The sequence below is a fragment of the Schistocerca serialis genome, chromosome 2 (genome assembly GCF_023864345.2).
Source record: "Schistocerca serialis cubense isolate TAMUIC-IGC-003099 chromosome 2, iqSchSeri2.2, whole genome shotgun sequence".
NCBI lineage: Eukaryota > Metazoa > Arthropoda > Insecta > Orthoptera > Acrididae > Schistocerca > Schistocerca serialis.
This window is the reverse complement of record NC_064639.1, coordinates 603,287,021-603,310,127: the sequence shown is the minus strand read 5'-3', so window position 1 is coordinate 603,310,127 and position 23,107 is coordinate 603,287,021. Positions and strand designations below refer to the sequence as shown.

General features: G+C 37.8%; 1 protein-coding gene across 2 annotated transcripts in view; it reads right to left on the bottom strand.

Annotated features, from left to right (window-relative positions):
* Positions 1 to 23,107, bottom strand: part of LOC126457644 (alpha-1,2-mannosyltransferase ALG9) — a 152,547-nt gene that overhangs the window by 43,943 nt on the left and 85,497 nt on the right. For both annotated transcript variants that reach the window (XR_007585496.1, XM_050094118.1), the window contains exons 10-12: positions 15,743 to 15,884; positions 11,570 to 11,699; positions 9,078 to 9,211 (exon numbers count right to left, since the gene is read on the bottom strand). Coding sequence is in view for 1 of the 2 variants with exons in the window: in XM_050094118.1 (XP_049950075.1) it covers positions 9,078 to 9,211; positions 11,570 to 11,699; positions 15,743 to 15,884 (406 nt within the window). In the remaining variant the exon portion in view is untranslated. The remainder of the gene's footprint in view (positions 1 to 9,077; positions 9,212 to 11,569; positions 11,700 to 15,742; positions 15,885 to 23,107) is intronic.

Below are 23,107 nucleotides of genomic sequence, written 5' to 3'. Positions count from 1 at the left end.
TAAGCTGTATATTCTACAATTTTGTTTGTGTGAATGTTATGAGAATAAAACTGTGTCAAATGCTTCTGCTTTTTTCCCAGAGATAACAAATCAACTCACAGTAATTTCATTTATAGTCAAGCTTGATCATCTAAACGTCTTTTACTGTCTTATATTTATCCGTTTCTAAAATGGTGTTAGCGCAACGATTTGGCAAAAGGCAGGGTTCACGCTAAGTGCCTCGCCTGGATTGCGTAACATCATAGTTGAGTTGTGAGGCCTTGTCATTTAGGTGGCGTTGTTTTGACAGAGTTACCAAACAGACTGAAACAGAGTTATGGACTCCTCTGTGAGAAAGCTTGCAGCCGGCTACCGGAAGCAATGAGTGAACCATGAAAAGGAACTTAAGCATGTGTAGTAAGTGTGATAATGCCTCTCTGGTATTGTTCTCAGTACTAGTGCTACTTCTCTGGGACAGCCAGCGACTGCAACCATATAAACAGTTTCCAAATGTATCTGGTTACCTGTTTTAGCTGTTGAAGTGTTACAGACAGACCCTCATAGATGTTGTGAGCCAAAGACCAATCAGAAGTGTCCACAATGAACTTTAAAGAATTAACTACTTCCATGTGCAGCAGGAGAGAGATTTCAAGGGGTCAAATTATTCAAAGAAGGGAAGAGTGTAGGGACACAAGTCTAGACAGATGGGCTTGATGCTATTAAGCAGGTCACTTGCAGCAATATACTGATCCAGCACTGTGCCACGGCATTCACTAGACATCACTGACTGCCTGTGGAGACGACTGCCACAAGCAGGAGGCACTTCTCTATACAGTATACGTGACTTAGGCAGCTGGAAAATCACAACAAACCCGCTCTGGCATGTATAAATACTGGTTTTCTTGCCAGGTTAATCATTCATCAATTGTCATCATGCCAGCCTCTGCAACAAGGTCAGCTCTGCTCTGCTATCATCCTGACAGCGCCGTTTGCCAGGGGGTTCAGCCATCGCCAGATGGGCCCCAAGTCTAACCGAGGCTTTCTTGGCATCTGAACTGCTGGATACCCTCCCCATACCCCCAGAACAGATTGAATAACATGGGGAATAGGCTACAACTCTGTCTTGTCCTCTTCTCAACTACTCCTTCCCTTTCATATCCTTCAACTCTTATGACTGCCGTCTCACACTTTTCAAGTTGAAAATACCTTTCACTTCCCTGTATCCCTCTATCTTCAAAATTGCAAAGAGTATAGTACAGTCAACTTTGCCAAGAGCTTTCTTGAAATTTACAAATGCTACAAATGTAGATTTGCCTTTCTTCAGCCTATTTTCTAAAATAAAATGCAAGGGAAGTGTCACCTTGCATGTTCCTCCATTTCTCGAGACCCAAACTGATCTTCCCTGAAGTCAGCTTCTACTACATTTCTCATTCTTCTATAAACAATTCATATAAATATTTTGATAACATGACTTTTTAAAGTCGCTTTCTTTGGGATTTGAATTAGTATCTTCCTCTATCAGTCTTAAGGTATTTGCTGTCTCATATATCTTGCACGCTTCTCGTGGTCTTGCGGTAGCATTCTTGCTTCCCGAGGACGGGGTCCCAGGTTCGATTCTTGGCAGGGTCAGGGATTTTTCCCTACCTCGAGATGACTGGGTATTGTTGTGTTGTCTTCATCATCATCATTCATCCCCATTACGGTCGGAGGAAGGCAATGGCAAACCACCTCCACTAGGACCTTGCCTAGTAAGGCAGTGCGGGTCTCCCACATCGTTCCCCTACGCTCTGTAAAGAAGCATGGTACTTCATTTCCATTTTTTTTCCATATCTTGCACACCACATGAATATTTCTGTCATGGCTGGCTCATCCAAGGTTCTCAATTCTGAGAGAATGTTGTCTACTCCAGGAGCCTTGTTTCTGCTTAGGTCTTTTAGTGCTTTGTCAAATTCTTCTTGCAATAACATATCTCCTACATCATCTTTACTTACTTCCCCTTCTCTTTTTATAACACTGTCCTAAAGTTTGTTTCACCCATATAGGCCCTCCATATATTCCTTCACCTTTCAGCTTTACCTTCTTTTGTTAGCCACCTGAGCCCTTGATATTCATAGCTGCTTCTCTTGTCTCCAAATGTCTCTTTAATTTCTCTATAAGCTGCATCTATCTTTCCTCTAGTCACATATATCTACAGCCTTGCATTTCTGATCTAGCAATTCCTGCTTACCCATTATGAATTTAATGCCAATTTCATTTTTTATACATCTGTGTTCCCTTTCATCTACTTCATTTGCTGCATTTTTATATTTTCTCCTATCATCAGTCAAATTCCATATCAACTGTGTTAGATCCTTTAATTGGGTACGGAGTCCAGAGAATTTAAAAAGGGAAATAGATTGATTGAAATTAGATATAGTGGGAATTAGTGAAGTGCGGTGCCAGGGAGAACAAGTTTTCTGGTCATATCAGTATGGAGTTATCAACACAAAACCAGATGGTGGTAATATAGGAGTAGGCCTTGTTACCTATGCGACCCTCTGCTGCCTTCACTATTTCACCTCTCAAACCTACTCATTCATCTTCTATTGTATTTCTTTCCACCTTATCAGTCCAAAGTTGCCTAATGCTCCATCTGAAACTCTCAACAACCTCTGGTTCCTGCAACTTACCCAAAAGTCCCAACTTCTTAATCTCCTATCATTTTATAATTTATTTAGTTTTAATCTGTGTTTCATAACCAATAAAATATGGTCAGGGTCCACATCTGCCCCGGAAACGCCTTACTGTTTAAAATCTGGTTTCAAAATCTCTGTCTTACCATTGTATAATCAATCTTAAAACTTCTTGTGTCCCCTGGTATCCTCCACATACATGATATTCCTTCGTAATTCTTAAACCAGCTGTTAGCAATTATTAAATTATTCTCTGTGCAAAATTCTAGTAGGCAGCTCCCTCTTCCTTTCCTTTCCTCCAGTCCATGTTCTCCCATTATTTTTTTTCTCTTTGTCATCCTGCTATCAAAGAATAATTTCCTTTATCTCATCATACATTTCTTCAATCTCTTTATCGTCTGCAGAACTATATTGCATATACCATTGTGGCAGGTATTGGCTTTATCTGTCTTGATTATGATAACACATTCACTACATTGTTAACAATTGCTTACCCACATGTCTATTTCCTTGTTTATTATTAGGCCTACTCCTATATTACCACCATCTGGTTTTGTGTTGATAACTCCATACTGACATGGCCAGAAAACTTATTCTTCCTGGCACTGCACTTCACTAGTTCCCACTATATCTAATTTTAATCAATCTATTTCCCTTTTTAAATTCTCTGGACTCCGTACCCAATTAAAGGATCTAACATTCCACACTACTACCAGTAGAATGCCAGGTTTGTTTTTCTTGATGAGACATCCTCCTGAGTAGTCCCCACCTGGAGATCTGAATGGGGGACTATTTCAACTCTGGAACATTTTCCATATGGGACTGCAATCATCACTGAGCTGCATGTCCTTGGGAAATATAACAGCAGTAGTTTCCCCTTGGTTTCAGCTGTTCCCAATAGCAACATACCATGGCCTTTTTGGCTAATGTTACGAGGCCAGATAAGTCAATCATACACACATTTACCCTTGCAACTATTGCAAAGGCTACTGCCCCTCTTCAGGAACCACATGTTAGTCTGAGGTCTCCACATATCTCCCTCTGTCGTGGATGCACCTACAGTATGGCTACCCGTGTCACTGAGGCATGCAAGCCACCCTGGCTTGGCAAGTCCAGGATTCATTGAGAATAATATTTGGTATTAAATTATTATGACGACAAGGTGAAAAATAGGCACCACAGTTGTGAAAGACTGTAATTTTTTGGTCACAATTGCACTTATGTTTTGGTGTAATCACATTTAAGAAAAGACATTGAGTTCCACATTTTTTTAGGGAGCAGACTCCATAACTGTACAGCTTTATGAAAAAAATGTCCCACAACAAGCAGCGCTGTGTTGCCTGGGGATGGCAATCCATTCGTGGGACAGTTCCAATTAACCTATTTCTTTATTATGTGGCTATATCAAGCTGCTGAAAAACGGAAGTTTTTGTCTTTATAAATGGAGAGAATATGATGAAAAGCAGCCCATTATTCACCTGATTCAGCTTGAGATACTACCTACATTAAGTTAGCTAAGATGTTCAGTTCTGCATAGTTAGACCAAGCGATATTACAGCTTCCCCACATGAGGAATTATAAATGTGGCTTCAAGTTAAACTAAATGTACATTTTCTTAGATGTGCATTAAGGATTTATGTTCACTGAGGGAAAATTTGAAAAGAAGACATATAATTGATCACAATGGCTAAATATACTGCAGCTCTTATACCTCTCTAAACAAGCTCTCAAACAAACAAAAGAAATGCGCGTATATTTTGAGACCAAAGGCGCATTAATTAATTGAAATTATTATTTTTGATATTATTATTGTTTTAACTGAATATTTTTGGTGTATCATGGAAAATTTAAAGTTTCTTTTCATTAAATTTTTCCATACACCAGTACAGTGTGTGCTGTCATAAGTATTTTCTAGTAGTTGGCGAAAAATGTTCACTAATGGCTGAAACTGGCCCTGTGGTTTAATCTGTCAGTTACCTATCCACTAGCCTACTGGACTGCATTAACATCCACAGTGGCTCAAATATCATTTACTTTCATTAACTTGTTGTTACTGGTAAACAGAACAAGTTCATCTTAAAACTAAGGTATGAAATGAGGATGCACAAGAAAGAAAAAGTGAGAAACAGAGTGTACAGAACATAATTATTGAAAGAAGAGACAGATTAGTTGGGCATCTTCTATGGCATGGGACAGTTAATTTAGCTTTTAAAGGACCTAATACTGGAAAATTTACATGGGGAGACAAATTCTAGACATATTATTATGACACTGTGTATAGAAGGTATGCAGAGATGAAAAGATACCACAGAATATAAATAAATGGAGGACATTATCAAATCAGTTAAAACTATAGCATCTCTTGGGAGATGGGTGACAGAGACTAATAAACTGCTTTTTATGTCAGGAGAGTAGCTGATATCAAATTGTGATATGAAATTAAAGCTGCTCGTCATATCAGAAAATGATAATAATAATAATAATAGTGGAAAGACACACCAATGGTGGTCCAAAGCTCTGGAACTTTGTCTGGCAAGTGACAGTTAAGGAGAAGCTGGAGGCATATTGATCTTGTTAAAAATCCTTGGTCAATCTGGCTCTGCATGGTCACATCTTTTAAAGCCCCCATCCATGTCTAAAGGTCAACCACATCAATAGTAAATACTTCTCAGACTGACAATGATAGGTTGAAACATTTTATAGAAGATATTTAGGTAATTAAACCAGGAAGCTGGGAAGGTTTACTGAAACAGAGCAACTGGGAAGGTTTACTAAAACACAAATAAAGTGTATGGATATGTCAATATTAAAATGAAAGTAAATATGGTGAAATGAAATTCATGAATAAGTAAAACAGAAAGAACAAAAGTGTGAATAAATGGAAAAAGTGACCACAACAAGTAGTTAAATAGGGAAATGAATAATAATAATAATAATAATAATAATAATAATAATAATAAATGTGAGAATTTAAAAATAACAACATGCTGTAATACAGAAAAAAAAATTGTACTAAACTCTTGAAAGCCAATAAGATGTTTATGAACAAAATAATTGTCAAGTGTCATTTAGTTGCTTTAAACGTGAAAGTGAAAGATTCATGATAAATAATAATGAAAATTGTAAAATGCATGTTAAGTATCTCAGATGACAAATTAATAAAATGTAAAATGAAAATTTGGAACTTCAAGAGATCTATTACAATCTAGCACCTTCTGCAACAAAAACTGGAGCTGTAATCCAGGTACTAAAGAACAACAGGCAAATTTGAAAGGGGTGGGTGAGTAAGGGGAAGGAGGGATAGTGGGGGTATTAAATGCCTAGGGCAGGGAGATAAGGGAAGGGAGGGAAGTCAGGCGTCTGTCTTTCAGTGGTAGAGGCAAAATGAGATTAAATAATGTAAAAAGACCAAAACTGGGTAAGCAAGGTATGGGGTGAAAGATAGACAGCAAGAAAGTAATATTGTGCCTAGCACAGTTTATGGCCAACCTGACACAGAAGAACAAAAAACACGTTGGTGGAACAGTTTCCACATGTGCAGTTAAGAGGTACTGGCATAGGATGGGAGGGAATCCAAATGGCACGAGTAATAAAGCAACAGTAAAGTCATTGATGTTTTAGTATTATCAGAAACAGAGTGGTCAAATTTTCTTGTATTAATTTATTTGGCTAGACAGTTGAGCATATCAAGCCCACATAAAGTTCTGCAGCACTGCTGGTACATGCTGTAGCTGTTTTCATATATGGCCATACTTTTGATTAGGTATTGAATATATGCAACAGGAGTTCATTGGGAGGTTGTATGTGAGTGATGTTACAGATCTTGCACACAGGCAGATAGATCATTCACATGGGAATTACCCTTGAGGTATAGAATTTGGGATGAGGGGTGGGACTGGGGTCCACTAAGATAGTGCGTAGTTTGGATGGGTGATGGAATACTAGTACTTTGAGAATGAGCATAGAATTCTGTGTAGCATATCTCTCATATCAAGGCACAAGAGGTAGCTGAAGCTCTGGCAAAGGATATGAACGAGTTTTTCAAGGTCATGGGGGAGAGGAGTACAAATCAGTGCCAGGTACAATGGGTTTGTTCATGTCACAATAAGAAATGGCAACAGAAATTTATTTCTGGAGCGACTAGGTACAGTCGGTCCATATATAGTCTGGTAAAGTAATTGGCTTATTTCAATACTTTTGCTTCCCACTGGAGATGTGGCACCTGCCAGTGCCTAGGCTGTAAGTGAGGGATTTTTAATGTGAGATGGATGCCAGAAGACAAATGAAGTACAACTGGCAGATGATGCATTTTATATGATCAGAAGGTTTCATGGGGACATCTAGAGGCTAGAAATCAACATCTGGAAAGGTAGGCCATTGAATGCAGTAGGTTTGGGAAGATGTTAGGTCCACTGAGAAAAGAGCAAAGGCTGTCCTTGCCACGGGTCAATATCATAAAGATTCCATTAGTGAGTTTCAGTAAGACATAGGACTTAAGGGATTGAGTTCAGATGGCTCTTAAACAGGATGCATAGGAAAGTGCTGCATGAATACCAAAATCAAAGGATGGAATAATGACAGTATTATGGAAAAGTTAGATTGCTACTCACCATATAGTGGAGATGCTGAGTCGCAGACAGGCACAACAAAAGGCCTTCTTCTGCATTAGACAACATACAAACACATATCCATGCAAGTGCAATGCACACCCACATATATGACCACTCAACTACGGCTGAGGAAGTTTCCGTAGGAGCATTGTGGTCATGCAAGTGAGAGTTGTGTTTGTGTGGATGTATATGTGAATGTCATCTAATGTAGAAGAAGGCCTTTTGGCTGAAAACTTAACTTAGTAGCAGTATTTTTGTTGTGCCTGTCTGCAATTCAGCTTCTTCACTATATAGCTAGTAGCAATCTACCCTTTTTGTAATATTGTCAGTATGAGTATAAAAGGCAGATCGGCACACTTTCCTGTAAATTTCGCTTCCAAAGGACGAAATACTTATGGGTCCAATTGTGCTTCATGAAAAGGATTTTAAAGAAAGTGGTGGCTGTGGTGTAGGGTCAGTGCTTGGAAAGTGTGTCTTCCATTACAGCAATGCCAAAGGCATGGGCGATGTTCATGTACAATGATACAGCACCAATAGTGGCAGGATTCTAGTGGTAATACGATAGGAACTTATAAGATGTAAATGATGAAGTTATTAATGTGTTGTATACAGAAAATGGAACTTCAGACACAAACATGGAGATGCTGGTCATAAATGGCAGAGGAAGTCTCTGTAGGAGCCTTGTAGCCAGGCATGATCAAGTGATCAATGGAAGATGGATTTATAGGGGTTTACATTCAGGTGAAAAGTTTAGGAATGGACCTATTATTCTGAAGAGGCTCTGAAGCATCCTAGTGGTAAGATTTGTAAACATAGGTGTTGGAGAGCTGCTTAAGATCATCACATAGTCACTGTGGTCCTGACATCATCAGTGGGATGAATGATAAGGTCAGTATTTGTTTTTATTTGTAAATGGCTGTTTGTCCCACACATAATTTACAAAATCATACAAGATCAAGAAATAAACTTTGAGCAAATTTGGAAGACTGGAAACATCCCAGAAGTAAGGAATGTAGCCCTCACATACGCACAGCACAAGAAGGGCAATACAGAAATGTCAACAATTATGGAAGCGTATTCCTTTTGCCTGTTGCTTATGAAGTCTCAGCAAAAATCCTGTTGAAGCTTATTATGTGAATGTCAAGGATGGCTCAAAAGACTAAATCTTGTTCAGAACAGATATTCAAACTGTAGTCCACAATTAATCACAAGCTACCAAACATAAACCTTTATAGATTTAGAAAAGACTCTTGTGACCAAATGACAACAGAATTCTGAGTTAAATGTAAATTAGAAGATCTTGCCGATAAAACTCCTAGAGACAATTTTACAAGAACTTGTGTGTGTCAGCTTATCCATTGGTCTGCACTTCTACATGGTGAATGGTTGTTTTTACTCAGTCCATTATTTCTTTTCCACCAGAATTTTCCATCATCATAGCAGAGAAATACAATGTAATATTTATGTACTATGATTTAAACTAAGACATTGATCCCAATATTAAAATATATGGAATAACACAGTCCATAAAAAATAAATCATAAACTCTAACAGTATTTTCTGTGTACCTCAATATATTAGCACAATTCTCAAGTACACAAGTGTTCGTAATGCAACTCACAGCTCTCCCAAAGAAAAAAAATATATTGTAGTAATCTGAATTTACTACATAGAACATATCATTTACCTTAATTCTAGTGAAAATTGCAAGCCCTTTGTAAAAAGAAAGAAGATCAGATGCACTCAAAGCAAGTAATTACTCTGTTCAAGGAACAAACAGTTCGAAATATCTCCAATAATACGACTTTATACAAACCTCTCCACATCCAAAAATGGTATTGACTTGATAACCATCCAGTAATCTTTCTGATGTGAATAATTGGATTCTTTTGGTGTCTCACGTCCTTCCAGATCCAAGTCAAATAAGAAATGACAGTTTTCAATGTCAAACTGAAAATATAAATTGTTTTAAACATTTTATTACAAAACATGTTTGCTAAATAATAAAAGAAATGGTCTTACAAAGGCTATTAAGTAAAAATCACTAGTGTTTGTGAAAAACTTTTATCATTCTAACTAATTGAACAACTCACTACTATTAAAAAAAAAAAAAAAAAAAAAAAAAAACAAACAAACAAACCGTACCTTGATCCATGAATTGTGACTTCTTAATTTCTTACAGAAAACTATTCGTGAAATTCAGAAAGATGGTTGCAGTTTTCTTGAAATGTCCACTAATTCACAGTGATCGAGACCTCTGCAACAGTGTCAAATGAATTGAACGAATCAGAGCAGAGTCTGGCTGACACCCTTCTCTGTATATATCCAATCACTTGAACAGTATTCCAGACTACATTTGTTGAACAATTGTTTAAAAACAAACTCTGTCAGAGATAAGCCAGAGCTTTCCAGGCTTTTATTTTTGACTCCAGATCATATTGCCTGCTATGCTACATGTACAGTTCCAACAGTAGTTTGTTTAACCTGTAGTAGAACTTTCTCATGCCCCATATGATGAGCTTGTACAATTTTTTCTTGGCTTTGGAGCCACCTGCCCTTTATGACAGTAATTTAAAAAAAAAATAACAGTAGAACTCATCATATCAATTAATGTAAAACATAAAAAACAGTGAGCCCGCTGTGATTTCATCCATTCTATTACATGTTTGTTTCTCATGAAATCATCAGTCCAGTTACACATACAGCTACAGACATCATATGAAGTCTTTCCTTTGGAAGGCATTATCGGGCAATCAACATCCGATGATGCTGATTGCCTCATTATGCCTTCCAAAGAAAAGATGGTGGTTAAAGACTTACTCTAGAGTTTTCCATTCATTACAGTCTTTGGCTATGTATATTCATGTCCTTTCTGGATGTTTTCCATTATCATCTATCCACCTTCCATTAGGACACAGCCACAGTCTTTAATTATCTCCTATGATCCACAAAAGAACTTCCTTGGCATACCTATCATCGATTTACCTGGCAACATGTCATCCTTATCAATAACTCATTTCCTTTATGTTTACAATTATGCCTTCCACCTCAGTCTGTTCCCTGATCGATTTGTTTGTTTCCCTGTCTCTCCCAATAATCTTCAAGGTGCATCTCTCCAGTTACCACTCACCAGCCTTCAGGTTTTAGATGATGTTTTTTTTGCACTGAAGTTACATGTCTTCATGCGAAAGATCAGAAAAGATAGTAAATTTTCCTTTTCAATTACAGGTACATGAGAAGCTTGGATACAAAAGCACTCCAGGGCATTTTTACACTTCTGTTTATTACTTTTCCTATCCACCGAGTTATTGTCTTCAACCAAACTCAGCATAAAAGATCAGTTCCATGACTTTATTAGTAATTTGTGCTATTATCTTTTTCATAGTTTGTTTATATCACTTTGTCCTGGTCTCACTGTAATTGATTTTTAGAGAGGTGTGCAACATTGCTCTACGAAGTTCTTTCGTTCAGTTATCTACAGTAGAGGGGAAACTGTACAATGCCATCAGTAAAACTGAAATGATTTAGACATGTTCCATTAACAAATATTCCTTACTTGTTTTCCCACTTTAATGGCCCGTAAGTAACCTCTGTTACAGCTGATAACAATCCAGGTGATATGCAATCTCCTTGCTAGACTCCTCTTTCCAATTTCAATTTACCACAATCCTGGTGAATTCTAATGTTAGCTGCAGCACTGACAATATACTCTTTGGCATACTGACACAGGCTGCATCAGTCAGATTTAGTTGAAACTGAGAAAAAAAATTTACTCAAAATCCCTGGCAATGTTGTAATTCATACTCACTGGTCTGGTCTATAATATTGTTCATAATCTGTAAATGGTCCACAGCATAACACCTACTTCCAGTCAGCTTGTTGCTTTGCTTGATTAGAATCTATTGTTTTTTTATAAGCAGCTGATGATTTTGTATATTTAGGAAGCTGACAGGTCTAGTTTACAGCATCATTTGTATTTAGCAGAAATGCCTTCTTCTACAGACATTCTATGCATAACATTATATGTGCCTTCTATAAAATACCACATCCACCTTTAACCACTTCTGCCAGAAGAAAGAACCACTGGCTCTGAAATCTTGTAAAAGTTAAACCTTTTTGTGTGTGTGTTCTCCTGCCGCCACTTGGTGAGTAGATTTTTTACTATCCATTTACGTTATACTGTCAAATTTAATTCAGGGGCAGATGTGACATAAGAGTGTAAAGGTGCCTGTACTTGCCACCAGTTGTACAATGTAAATTTAATCTTAGCCAAAATGATACCCCAAGTAAACAAAGATATTTACTTACATATCTTGACGGTTCTTCTTTATTCATATCATTCATAAATTCAGGTATTATGGATGTTGCATTGTGAGCACTGCTGTATGGTTTTGGCAGCTGGCCTCTAAATTCAGATTTCAGGAACTGCAAATTCCAGCTGCAATTAAAATGTGACATAAATACCCATGTGACAATAGTCTACTTACATATCAAACTACAGTGTGTTTAGAATTACAAGTGTTAAATTTTTACTTTTACATAGCTGATCTTCCAGAAATGTACCAAAAACCAAACTATTTATGTAACATACCACATTATAGTCTGTCTTTTCAAGTACACACAGAGTTTTCACAACGAGAATTTGGAATACATCAGAAAGTTATAAGTCATGGTATTGTTCATACATCTTCTCAAATGCTTGCATTCAGCAACATTTGTTCTACATGTAATTGTTACTTTTGGTGAAAAAATGATTAAAACTTTACTTGCTTGTGCACTTACATTCATCGACGTCATATGGAATAATCTTCTGGGGTATTTCTCACAGAGACACAAAGACTACCAGTCATTTCCTTCCCTTTCCTGTTCCACTCACAAGAAGAGTGAGAGAGAACTGACTGCCTATATGCCACCTCAAGAGCCGTAATCTCTCTAATATTACCTTCATAGTCCTTGTACGAACTGTAAATTGGCAGCAGTAGAACTGTTCTGCAGTAAGCGTCAAATGTCAGTTCTCTAAATTTTCTGAAAAATCTTCCTCAAAAACAACATCGCCTTCCTTCCACTGACTCCCATTTGAGTTCCCAGAGCATTTCTGTAATACTTCATGTTGTTCGAATCCACCGGTGACAAATCTAGCAGCCTGCCTCTGAATTGCTTCGATGTCTTCCTTTAATATGACCGGATGCAGATCCCAAACACACTAACAGTACACAACAATGCGTGACAGTAGTGTCCTTATATGCAGTCTCCTTTACAGATAAACTACACTTTCCTAAAATTCTCTCAATATACTGAAGTCAATGATTTGCCTTTGCTACTACAATCCTCACATGCTTTGCAATGTTATGCTTAGATCTTTAAACAACTTTACTGTGTCCAGTAGCACACTACTAATGCTGTACTCAAACATCATGGGTTATTTTTCCTACTTATCTAAATTAACTTAAATTTTTCTAGATTTAGAGCTGGTCACCATTCATCACACTAATTAGAATTTCTGCCTAAGTTATCATGTACCCGTTACAGTCACTCAACCACGACACTTTCCTGCACACCACAGCATCATCAGTGAACAGCCGCAGACTGCTCTTTATCCTGTCTGCCAGATCATTTACATATATAGAAAATAACAGTGGTCCTATCAAACTTCTCTAGAGCAATCCAGGTGACAGCCTTATCTCTAATGAACACTCACTGTCAAGGACAACATACTGGGTTCTATTACTTAAAAAGTCTTTGTGCCGCTCACATACCAGTAAACCTAATCTGTATGCTTGTACCTTCATTAACAGTCGGCAGCATGGCACCGTGTCAAATGCTTTATGGAAATCTAGGACAATAGACTTTGCCTGTCACCCTTCATACATGGTTTGCAGCATCTCATGTGAGAAAAGGGCAAGCTACGTTTCACACTAGTGATGCTTTCTAAAACTGTGCTGATTTTGGACAGAGGCTCTTCCTTCTCAAGAAAATTTATTATATTCAAACTGGGAATATGTTGTATTGGGAATCTAGGAAACCTGCTTTCTCGGATCGCTACACAACAATTCAAGCAAATCGTATTAATGATTTTTATTACAGAAAATAAATGACAATACTTAACTCTGAGAAATACAGATGTGTTGGAAGCAAAGGGTGACATGCAAAATAAACCATGTTCTTCAGTATATACAATTCCTAAGTAGCTGGTCTTGAAGTGCCTAATCTTGATGCTGCTATAGAAGTGGGCCACAACCAGTTGGCACGGCACTTATGTCCTCTTCGAATAGAGGTTGCTGCCATTGCGTTGTCGTCCTGGCGAGGGGTCGGTCAGCGTGCAATTGGCTGACGTCTTCTTCACAGCCGTCTCTACTCTCTCATTTCCGACTGGCACGCTGGCACTTGACTTTATGCCATAACAGAATATGTTAAGGGATTCTGCAGCAAACATGTTAAAAATATTAGTTTGTAATTTTTCATGTCCATTATTTACCCTTCTTATATGCATGAGTCACCTGCACTTTTTTCCAGTCACTTGGGACTTTACACTGGGCAAGAAATTTGCAATAAAGGCAAACTAAGTAAGGGGCCAATGGTATAGAGTACACTGTGTAAAACTGAACTGGGATTCCATCAGGGATGGACCTGGAAAGTTATTTGTTTTGAACTCTTTCAGTTGTTTCTCTACACCAGGGATGATTATTACCATGTCCTCCATACAGGAGTCTATGTGATGGTCTAACAACGGTATATTTGTATGATTCTCTTGCATGAACATTTTCTTAACTACGAAATTTAAAGTTTCAGCTTTACTTTTGCTATCTTGTAACCTTCTACCGCCACATCAAAATGGCGAACGAGTCACTGGATAGGAGCCTTAGAACCATTTAATGATTTTACGTAGAACCAGAATTTTCTCAGGTTCTTGGTGAGACCTTTTGCTAAGGTATGACAGTGGTAGTTGTAGTAAGCTTCGCACATTGATCTTCCTACACACACAAATTTTTATTAACTTCCACCTGTCCTCACTTGTGCATTCTCTTTTGAATCGAGAGATTTTTCGAATTTCGTTGTTAAACAATAGTAGTCTTTTTCATCCTTAATCCACTTACTCGGCACATACTTCTCCAGAGAATGATTTATAATCCATTTACACTCTGCCCATAATTCCTCTATGTCCATCATACTGCAAGCAAATGATGTTGGTTCATTGTCTAAGTGCAATACCAACAACTATCTATCTGCTCTTTCTAGCAGAAATACTCTCCCAGCCTTTATTATTGATTTATTAATTTTAGTAATCTAAGTCACTATGGTGACATCATGGTTACTAATCCCTGTCTCTATACTGATCTGTCAATTAGGTCATGCCTGTTAGTAGCTATGAGGTATAAAATATTTCTGTTGCATTTGGGCTGTTGAACTAGCTGATCAAGACATTTTTTGGAAAATGTGTTCAAAAGAACTTTGCAACACGGTCTGTCTGTGCCCCCTGCAATGAATCCGCAGACGTCCTAATCTATACTTGGTAGGTTAAAGTCAATTCCAACTAATATGGCATGATCTGAGTATTTCCACACTACTGATTGTAGGCTCTCTGTCAATGACTCTAAAAACTTCACAGTGGAATCAGGTGGCCAGTCAAAACATTCAGTCATTAACTTCATTTCACCTAGAACTGTTATATGTGACCAGATAACTTCACCGTCACATTCAAATTTGACATCAGTAGAGACAATATTTTTTCAGCTGCAATAAACACACCTCCTCCTATGATGTACAAGCTGTGTTTTCAATATATGTTCCATAAATCGCTAAATGTTTCAAAATTTCCACTTGGGGTCTTCATTTCCAACAGTAGTACACATAACAACAAAGTTCAAATAAATGTCGTCATACTTTGAATTTTCATCTATTCTTTTAGGACTGCATGATACATTTGAAATATCACGCTTTGCACTTACACTGGAAACTTTGTCCATGCTGACAGAGAAACACAAACCACAGAACATAAACAACATTTAAAAATTATATATATTCAATGAAACTAACCTTCAAACTACGTGTTACTGAATAAAAACAAGTGAATCGCATTATGCAATTCAACTGCCATCTACCAAGCTGCCATAGAGAAATAATTATTTGCTGGCTCACTAGATATCACTGCTAGTGTACATGTTGTTCCTTTATTCAGAAAGCAAATAAACCAAATAACTGTTTTGACGAAAGCACTGCTGAACTGCCACTGGAAGGCTGTGACACCCCTAAGAGCCATGTCGTACAGTTTGAAAGCCCTTGCATTAATCTTAGTATAACTCTTATGATACATAAATCTGCTGAATGTGGCATAAATTATTAGTCTTTTAACCCTGCTGTACAAATAACAGATAATTTGACAAGCGCAGAGCCTGAATGATTTGATCCCTCTGTTATTTTTATAACAAATGACTATAATTTTCATCAAATTGTAAAAAAAAAAAAACAGGGGGCAGTTCTTACTTATTGTCTGGCAGAAAGAAGCTGGATGGGTAACGATACCACTCCTTTCCAACACAAACATTTATGGTAGTGTCAGAAGGGATCCTTTTTTCTGCATTGAGACTATTCAGCTCCAAGAAAATATCTATGGGCGCGTGGTAACCTGTAACAAAGAATGGAGTACACAAGATTGACAAAAATAATAAAGTGATAAAAACTGAATACGAAATTATTGAAGCTGGTTTCAAAAATAATGGGTCTCCTATGTTTTAGAAACAAAAAGAAAGCATGTCACTTCTCAAAAATAATTACAACTGTGATGTTACAAACTCTTGGCTATTGGGACTGATGTTTTGGCCCTCTTGCTGAGGCCTTCTTCAATGAACTGACTGTAGAAAGGCTGAAATGTTGGATAAAAAGATTCTATATGAATGACACAGCACAAATAACCTAGAATTTTTAACATGGTCAACAATGGCCATGAGGACTCCATTCTTTGGTTATTTAATTGTTTATCGGAATTAAACAACATACAATATAATTTAATAACTATACCATTTTTATCTACTGGTATCTCACATCAAAACTACGATAATTACAAAATAATTTAGGTAGAAATAATCATAAAAATTGACATTCAATGTGCAATAAATTCTTTTCAGCAGAGAAGTCTATAAGCATAAGTAACATAGGTTCAGAGGTATTCATCTTGATATTGAAAATTCTTGCGTCCACAGTTACTTACATGTAAATTTGCTTTTGCACCAGTTTTGCCTTGAGCAAACACAATTTTTTCTTCTTTTTATCCAGATATATATTGCTGAAAGACTGCATCATCAGTGTTTTTTTATTTCTATCAAATAACAGGAAACATTGCTTTTTTACTGTCTGTACCTATACAAAATCAGCATTTAAGAAAATATTCACAAACTGAAATAGAATTTTTTTTAAATATCTAGATAACACATATTGGGGTTTATGTAGCTTCCTGCACTTTTCAGTACTGCTGTTATTCTACTTCTGTTAATCATCTTCAGCTAGAGAGATCTTAACACACAAAATTTATTTAATATAAAAAATTACCCCTGGAATGTCAAATTGTTGTGATTTACATTATTTTAATCCATATTAAGATTGTGTTTCTCACAGCATGGTCTTCTCTGTGTAACTGCACTTGTAACTTGCACTGTCTCACTGTTCACTATATATGACAACAAGATAGTGAATAGTTGAATACGAGGGTTGTTTTTTAAGTAAGAGCCGTTCGCGCGTATAGTCCCGTAGTTCACGCAGACGCCGCAACAAGCCACCACGCCACTTTCCGGCATCCTTCCCGTTCACACTGATGCAAGTTGCAGCTCTGTAGCTGACGTTTACGCATCGCTGTGCTACTTTATAATGTTTATGATTATTGAATCGCCCGCCATGTGTGAGATACCGTCAGTGATACGTTTTTTGACTGCAGAAATTCATCGTCAGTTAACAGAAGTTTATGGCTTGAATGCAATGAGTGAAGGTAAAGTGTGTCAATGGGTTAGAGAGTTTAAAAATGGCCATCAAAACGTGATGAAGAACGCTCAGGCCGGCCCTCTGTGATCACTGATGATTTGGTGGCTGCAGTCGAAATAAAGATTCGTGAGGACAGAAGATTCACAATTTCCACTCTTTCTTTGGAATTTCCACAAGTTTCAAGATCAGTTTTATACAAAATTGTGTCTGAAAACATAAACTTTAAGAGACTGTGTTCTCAGTGGGTACCCAGACTCCTCACAGAGGACCACAAAGGGAAGAGATTTGCCACTTCATTGGACTTTTTGATTCGTTAGGAGGAAGAAGGGGATGACATGTTGAGTCAAATTGTCACTGGAGATGAAACATGGGTATCCCATATCACTCCCAAAAGCAAGTGACAATCGATGGAATGGCGACACACAACCTCACCTATCAAGGTCAAAGCCAAACAGACACTGTCAAAGTGCAAGATTATGGCAACTGTGTTCTGGGACCGGCGCGGTGTTTTGCTAGTGGACATTATGCCACGAGGAACGACAATCAACTCAGATGCCTACTGTGCAACTCTAAAGAAGCTCCGCAGAGCAATTCAAAACAAAAGGCGCGGCATGCTGACAAAAGGAGTTTTGCTCCTGCACTATAACGCTAGGCCTCACACCTCTCAAAAGACTCGGGATTTGATTGATTCTTTTGGCTGGGAAGTTTTGAACCACGCACCATACAGCCCCGACCTTGCTCCTAGCGATTTTCACCTTTTCCGGTACCTGAAACACCATCTTGGCGGGCAGCGCTTCAATGACGACAATGAAGTGAAAGCGGCCGTGAACTCTTGGCTGTCGGAGCAGGCGGCCGAATTCTTTGAAGAGGGAATTAAAAACTTAGTTGTACGGTATGACAAGTGCTTAAATAAACAAGGCAACTATGTAGAAAAATAGGTAAAAGTGTGTAGAATCAGAAAATAAAAGTTTTTTTACAAAAGTATTTGTATCTTTAAAAAAAAATAAAAACAGCCCTTACTTAAAAAACAATCCTCGTATCTTCTAGGCAAGAGTTCTGATCTTAAGACTTTGCCTCAATTGTCTCAAAGAATTGTCAGATGACCCAAACTCATAAACACACACACACTCACTCACTCACACACACACACACACACACACACACACACACACACACACAGAGCGGGGGGGGGGGGGGGGGGGGGGGAGGGGGGGGGGAGAATCTTGAGGTGAAAACTCTCGCCAAGACGATATTCAACCATTCATCACCTTATTTTCATACCTGGAGAACAGTGAGACAGTGCAAGTTACAAGTGCAGTTTCACTGAAGAGAGAATGTTGAAAGCAACACAGTCTTTTAAAATAGAGTAAAATGATGTAAACCACAATAGTTTAACATTCCAGGAGTAATTTTCAACACAAATAAGCTTTTTATACAGTACAGTGTCAATAATTTGAGGTGAATGGGACTGGAATCACCTAGAACTATTGAAAACTCTGAAATTTATGTAGGAGAAAGAAATAAAGCAATGTTGAAAAGAACATGGTATATCATTTCAACTGTTTTTGCACTAATGGTGTGTGATGTAGACTGCATTTGCTTCAAGTTTTATGTCCAGTCTACCTGCAGTCTCATATCATAATTGATATGACTTCATTTTTGCATGATTTAGTTTTCAAAACAGAGCTTCTTCACAATATTTCCCATAACATTAAACTCTGTATATTACTGAAAAATTTGCAGAGATGACATAATGAATGCCTATAGCACCTGTTAAATATTCCTGACCAGATCCTGCTAACAGATGAATCAGTGTGTAGTAGTTAGTAACATCAGGGACATAGAATGTTCAAATCAAACTGCTGATAAAAAGCTTGAAATTTAGAAATGTTATACTATGCAATTATTTTGTTAATCACAGCAGGTATGTTATTACCATTGTATTGAACCATTGTGATTTGAATGTACAGGATGCTAGAAAACTATTTACATCATTTCCTAGTTTGTGTTTCACATGTTGACTGATTAAGTACTTTTAATGTAGGTATTGGATTGAAAATGTTTGATTAATAATATCTGGTCACCTATTAGCGGATGTTAATATGGGGTGGACCTCAACAGCTTGAACTCTGCTGGGGATACTTTCAATGAAGTGCCCGATTGTCGTATATGAACGGTAGCCCATTCTTCCTTAAGAACCAAATCCAGAGAAAGTAGTGAAGTCGCATGCTGGGGTCTGGAGTGAAGTTTACATTCTAACTTGTTCCATAGGCGTTCCACTGTGTTCAGGTCAGGACTCTGGTGGGCTTTCCACAAACCATTGTCACATATATGCTGCTTTACGATAGGATGCATTGCCATTCTGCTACAATCAGTCACTGTCTCTGAACTGTTCCTCTAATGCACATAGTACACAAAGCTGTAAAATGTGTTCATATCCTTCTGCACTTTGTGTTTTCTTGGGCGCAGTGGGAGAACCATGCCCTAACTATTAAAAACACCCCCCTGCTCTTACACCACCTCCTCTGTACTTCACTGTTTGCATTACACATGGTGGCAGGTAATGTTTTCCAGGTATTCTCCAAACCAAAACCCTACCATAGGATTTCCACAGGTTATAGTGAGATTCATAAATCTACATCACGCAATTCACCTCATCCATTGCCCAGTGGCATCACTCTTTACACCAGCTCAAATGTGCTTAGCGTTCATTACAGAAATGTACGGCTTATGAGGAGCAACTCAATCATGGTGCTCTATTCTTTTTAATTCATTATGCACAGTCATCGTGCTAGCTGAACTGATGGTAGCACTCACAAGTGATTCCTTATGATGATTACATGCTATTATTTTTTAAATGTCTGTCAGTCTCTATCCACTGGTACATGAGGTCATCATGGTCTTGGTTTAAGTATGGTTGTTCCTTCAATTTCCTTTTCACACAATGTCCCTGATGGATTTGTTATTCAGCTGACATTCAATGAGCAGTCCACATTCTAAGTCTCTGAGCTGAGACTGTTATTGCTTCTCTACTGACACAACAATATTCCCTGTTCCTTTTATAAAGGCGATCTGCCTGTTGTGACATCTAGTGGTGAAACCCACATTACACAGAGATGTTCAAATACTTCTGATCAGATACTAAGCATTTGAAACTAGTCACCGTTAACTTGAATGTGACCACAACTAAGGTAGAAAATTAAAGATGTAATAAGATACGTATTAAGTATTAGGAGAGACTTGCTTATACCACTGCATCAAACTTGCCCATATATATTTCATAAAGAAGTCAATCTATATGATAAAACAAAAACCCCTATGAAACAAAAACGAGGGAAGATTAAGGTTTGAAATTGGGGTCATCAGAAGCAGACCGTAATGTTATAACAGCCAGGGAAGGATATTGGTAATGTTCTTTGCAAAGGAACCATTGCAGTATCTGATATAAGTAAACTATGTAAATGTGAATATGGGTGGCCAGGAATAGATTTTAACATCTGCAAGCCTTGTTCTTTAACCACATAATAGAATTTTACACAAGGAATATAAGAAACATACCTGTGATGAAAAAATGATTCTACTGATGAGGCCCTTGTATACTAAACAACATCAGACTCACTTGATGTTTAGTGAGATAGCACCCTTGTGGTTACATATATATGGAAAATGTAATGGTACCACAACAAAAATTTTATAATTCTGGCAAATATCAAACAATAAAGTTACCATAAAGTTTAAAATCCTTAACTGGGAAATAAACCAACATCAATGATGATATGCCCCCACCCTGTATACCATTGTCATTAAATCTGCAATTTATTTATAATTTTTCATTTTAATATTCTCTTGTATGTTAGAGCACAATTCACTGTGGCCCACATGCTGGGTAGGACTGTCACTTCAGCAAAGACTAAAGCGAGCTTCCAGGTGTTTAGCTGCATAGTTGTTTCCATTTCTGCACAATATTTCAATGACCGACCTGGCCATCTTCTTCGGGTGCCATGAGTTTTGCTAGTATGTGTATTCAATGCCTGGACTCCAACCAGACTGTGAGGTATTGCCGGTCTCATGCTGCTATTTATAGCCGAGTTCGATTCCCAATTACCACTGCGCCCTTTGATGCTCTTTTGTTTTGCAGATCATGCACTGATACTCCATAAACAAAAATTCCCCCCATGTTTCCCAACTCTGGTGGATGTGACGGTCAGCGAAATTTTAATGAACTGAGTGCCGGACCCCAAGTGCAGGCACAGTGGACATTGGGAATTGAACTCAGCTATAAACAGCAACACGAGACCAATAACTGCTCACAGACTGGTTGGAGTCCAGTCCAGTGAGTGCAGATAATAGAAAAATTCACAGCACCTGAAGAAGATGGCCAGATCAGTTGTCAAAATATTGAAAATGGAAAAAAAACTTGGCTGAACACTCAGAAGCTCACTATTAATCACTCACAGTGAGAAAACCTGAGAGGCAAGAAACCATTTCACATAATCTAAGATTAATGAGTATAATGTAGTTATTTAAAACTCAATGTCTATTTTATTAGTTTCCTAATACTAAATGCAGCGAATCTCCTCCACCTCCTGGACTTAACAAAACAGAAACTGAGGTCAATTGCATCACATTTAGCTATATTCATTATTGAATCAGACATATTCTTCACACTGAAACTTGCAACATTAATCACTGTAAGAAATTCAATGCCAAGTAACTACGATAAACTATATAGACTGGTCATATGGCAGAAAGTGCACATCACAAGCAGATGGCTCATTGACTTCACAAGTGGTTTTTGAGGTATTTACATTATTGTTTTTATATGAGAGAGAAATCATGTCACTACTATCATGTAGATCATCAAACAAGTCCAATCATTATTTAATATTTTTCTTTTATTTATAATTTTTCATTTTAATATTCTCTTGTATGTTAGAGCACAATTCACTGTCGCCCACATGCTGGGTAGGACTGTCACTTCAGCAAAGGTTGTTTGTCCTTGTGGAAAGTGATCTGCTATGCACTACTACGCACCCATTCTTGATAGCCAATAGGGAGTGTGGGAGAGAAATACCTTGTTAACTGCTAGCCGCCACATGGAGCTTCAGTTCCACGCTGGTTTCTCTCTCTCTCTCTCTTGCCCTGACTTTCAGCTAGCAATGTGATTCCTTTCCTACTCCTTTTTTTTTCCTGACACTGAAATTAAAATCATCTTATGACCACTATGACTGGCTAACGACTTCACACACAACCTTGGGCGAGGCTATTTGCATTCTGAACAAGCTACAAAGCCTCTTTTTTCATAAAGATTTACACCAAATAATGCTGTAACTTTTCCTCCTACAAATTAGTGCCCACACAGATGATTTTTGCCTGTTTCCCACTATGGCAGTCTTGAATATTGACATGACACTGTGATTAGTCATTACTGAATTTCTTTTAGTAGAGCCAATCAGTTTCATTGTCAGCCTTCACAAATAAAATGCCCTTTTTGGACACAAATTCTGGCAGGGCACAAGTTGTTAGCATTCCCCCCAAAGGATGCCCTCACAATGCTTGTCCTGACGAGGCCCCTCTGCACTTGCATGAACTTTTGTAGTAGTGGGATACTGGAACCTTAAATCTGCTCACCAGAAATGTTCTTGGTAATCTCCCAAGTGCATGTAAGAAGAGGCACTTACTGAGCTGAAATTATTCACAGAGGAGTAAGTGTTAACACATGTTAAGATAATTTTGGAACATAAGAAGTACTAATTCCATGTGGAACAGTGGTGGCCAGTGTACAACAGAAACAGTACACATTGATCAGTTTCAGATAGAAGAAATATAGTCTCAGAAAAAAACTGAGGACACATCATTGTGTTAGAAGACACAAAA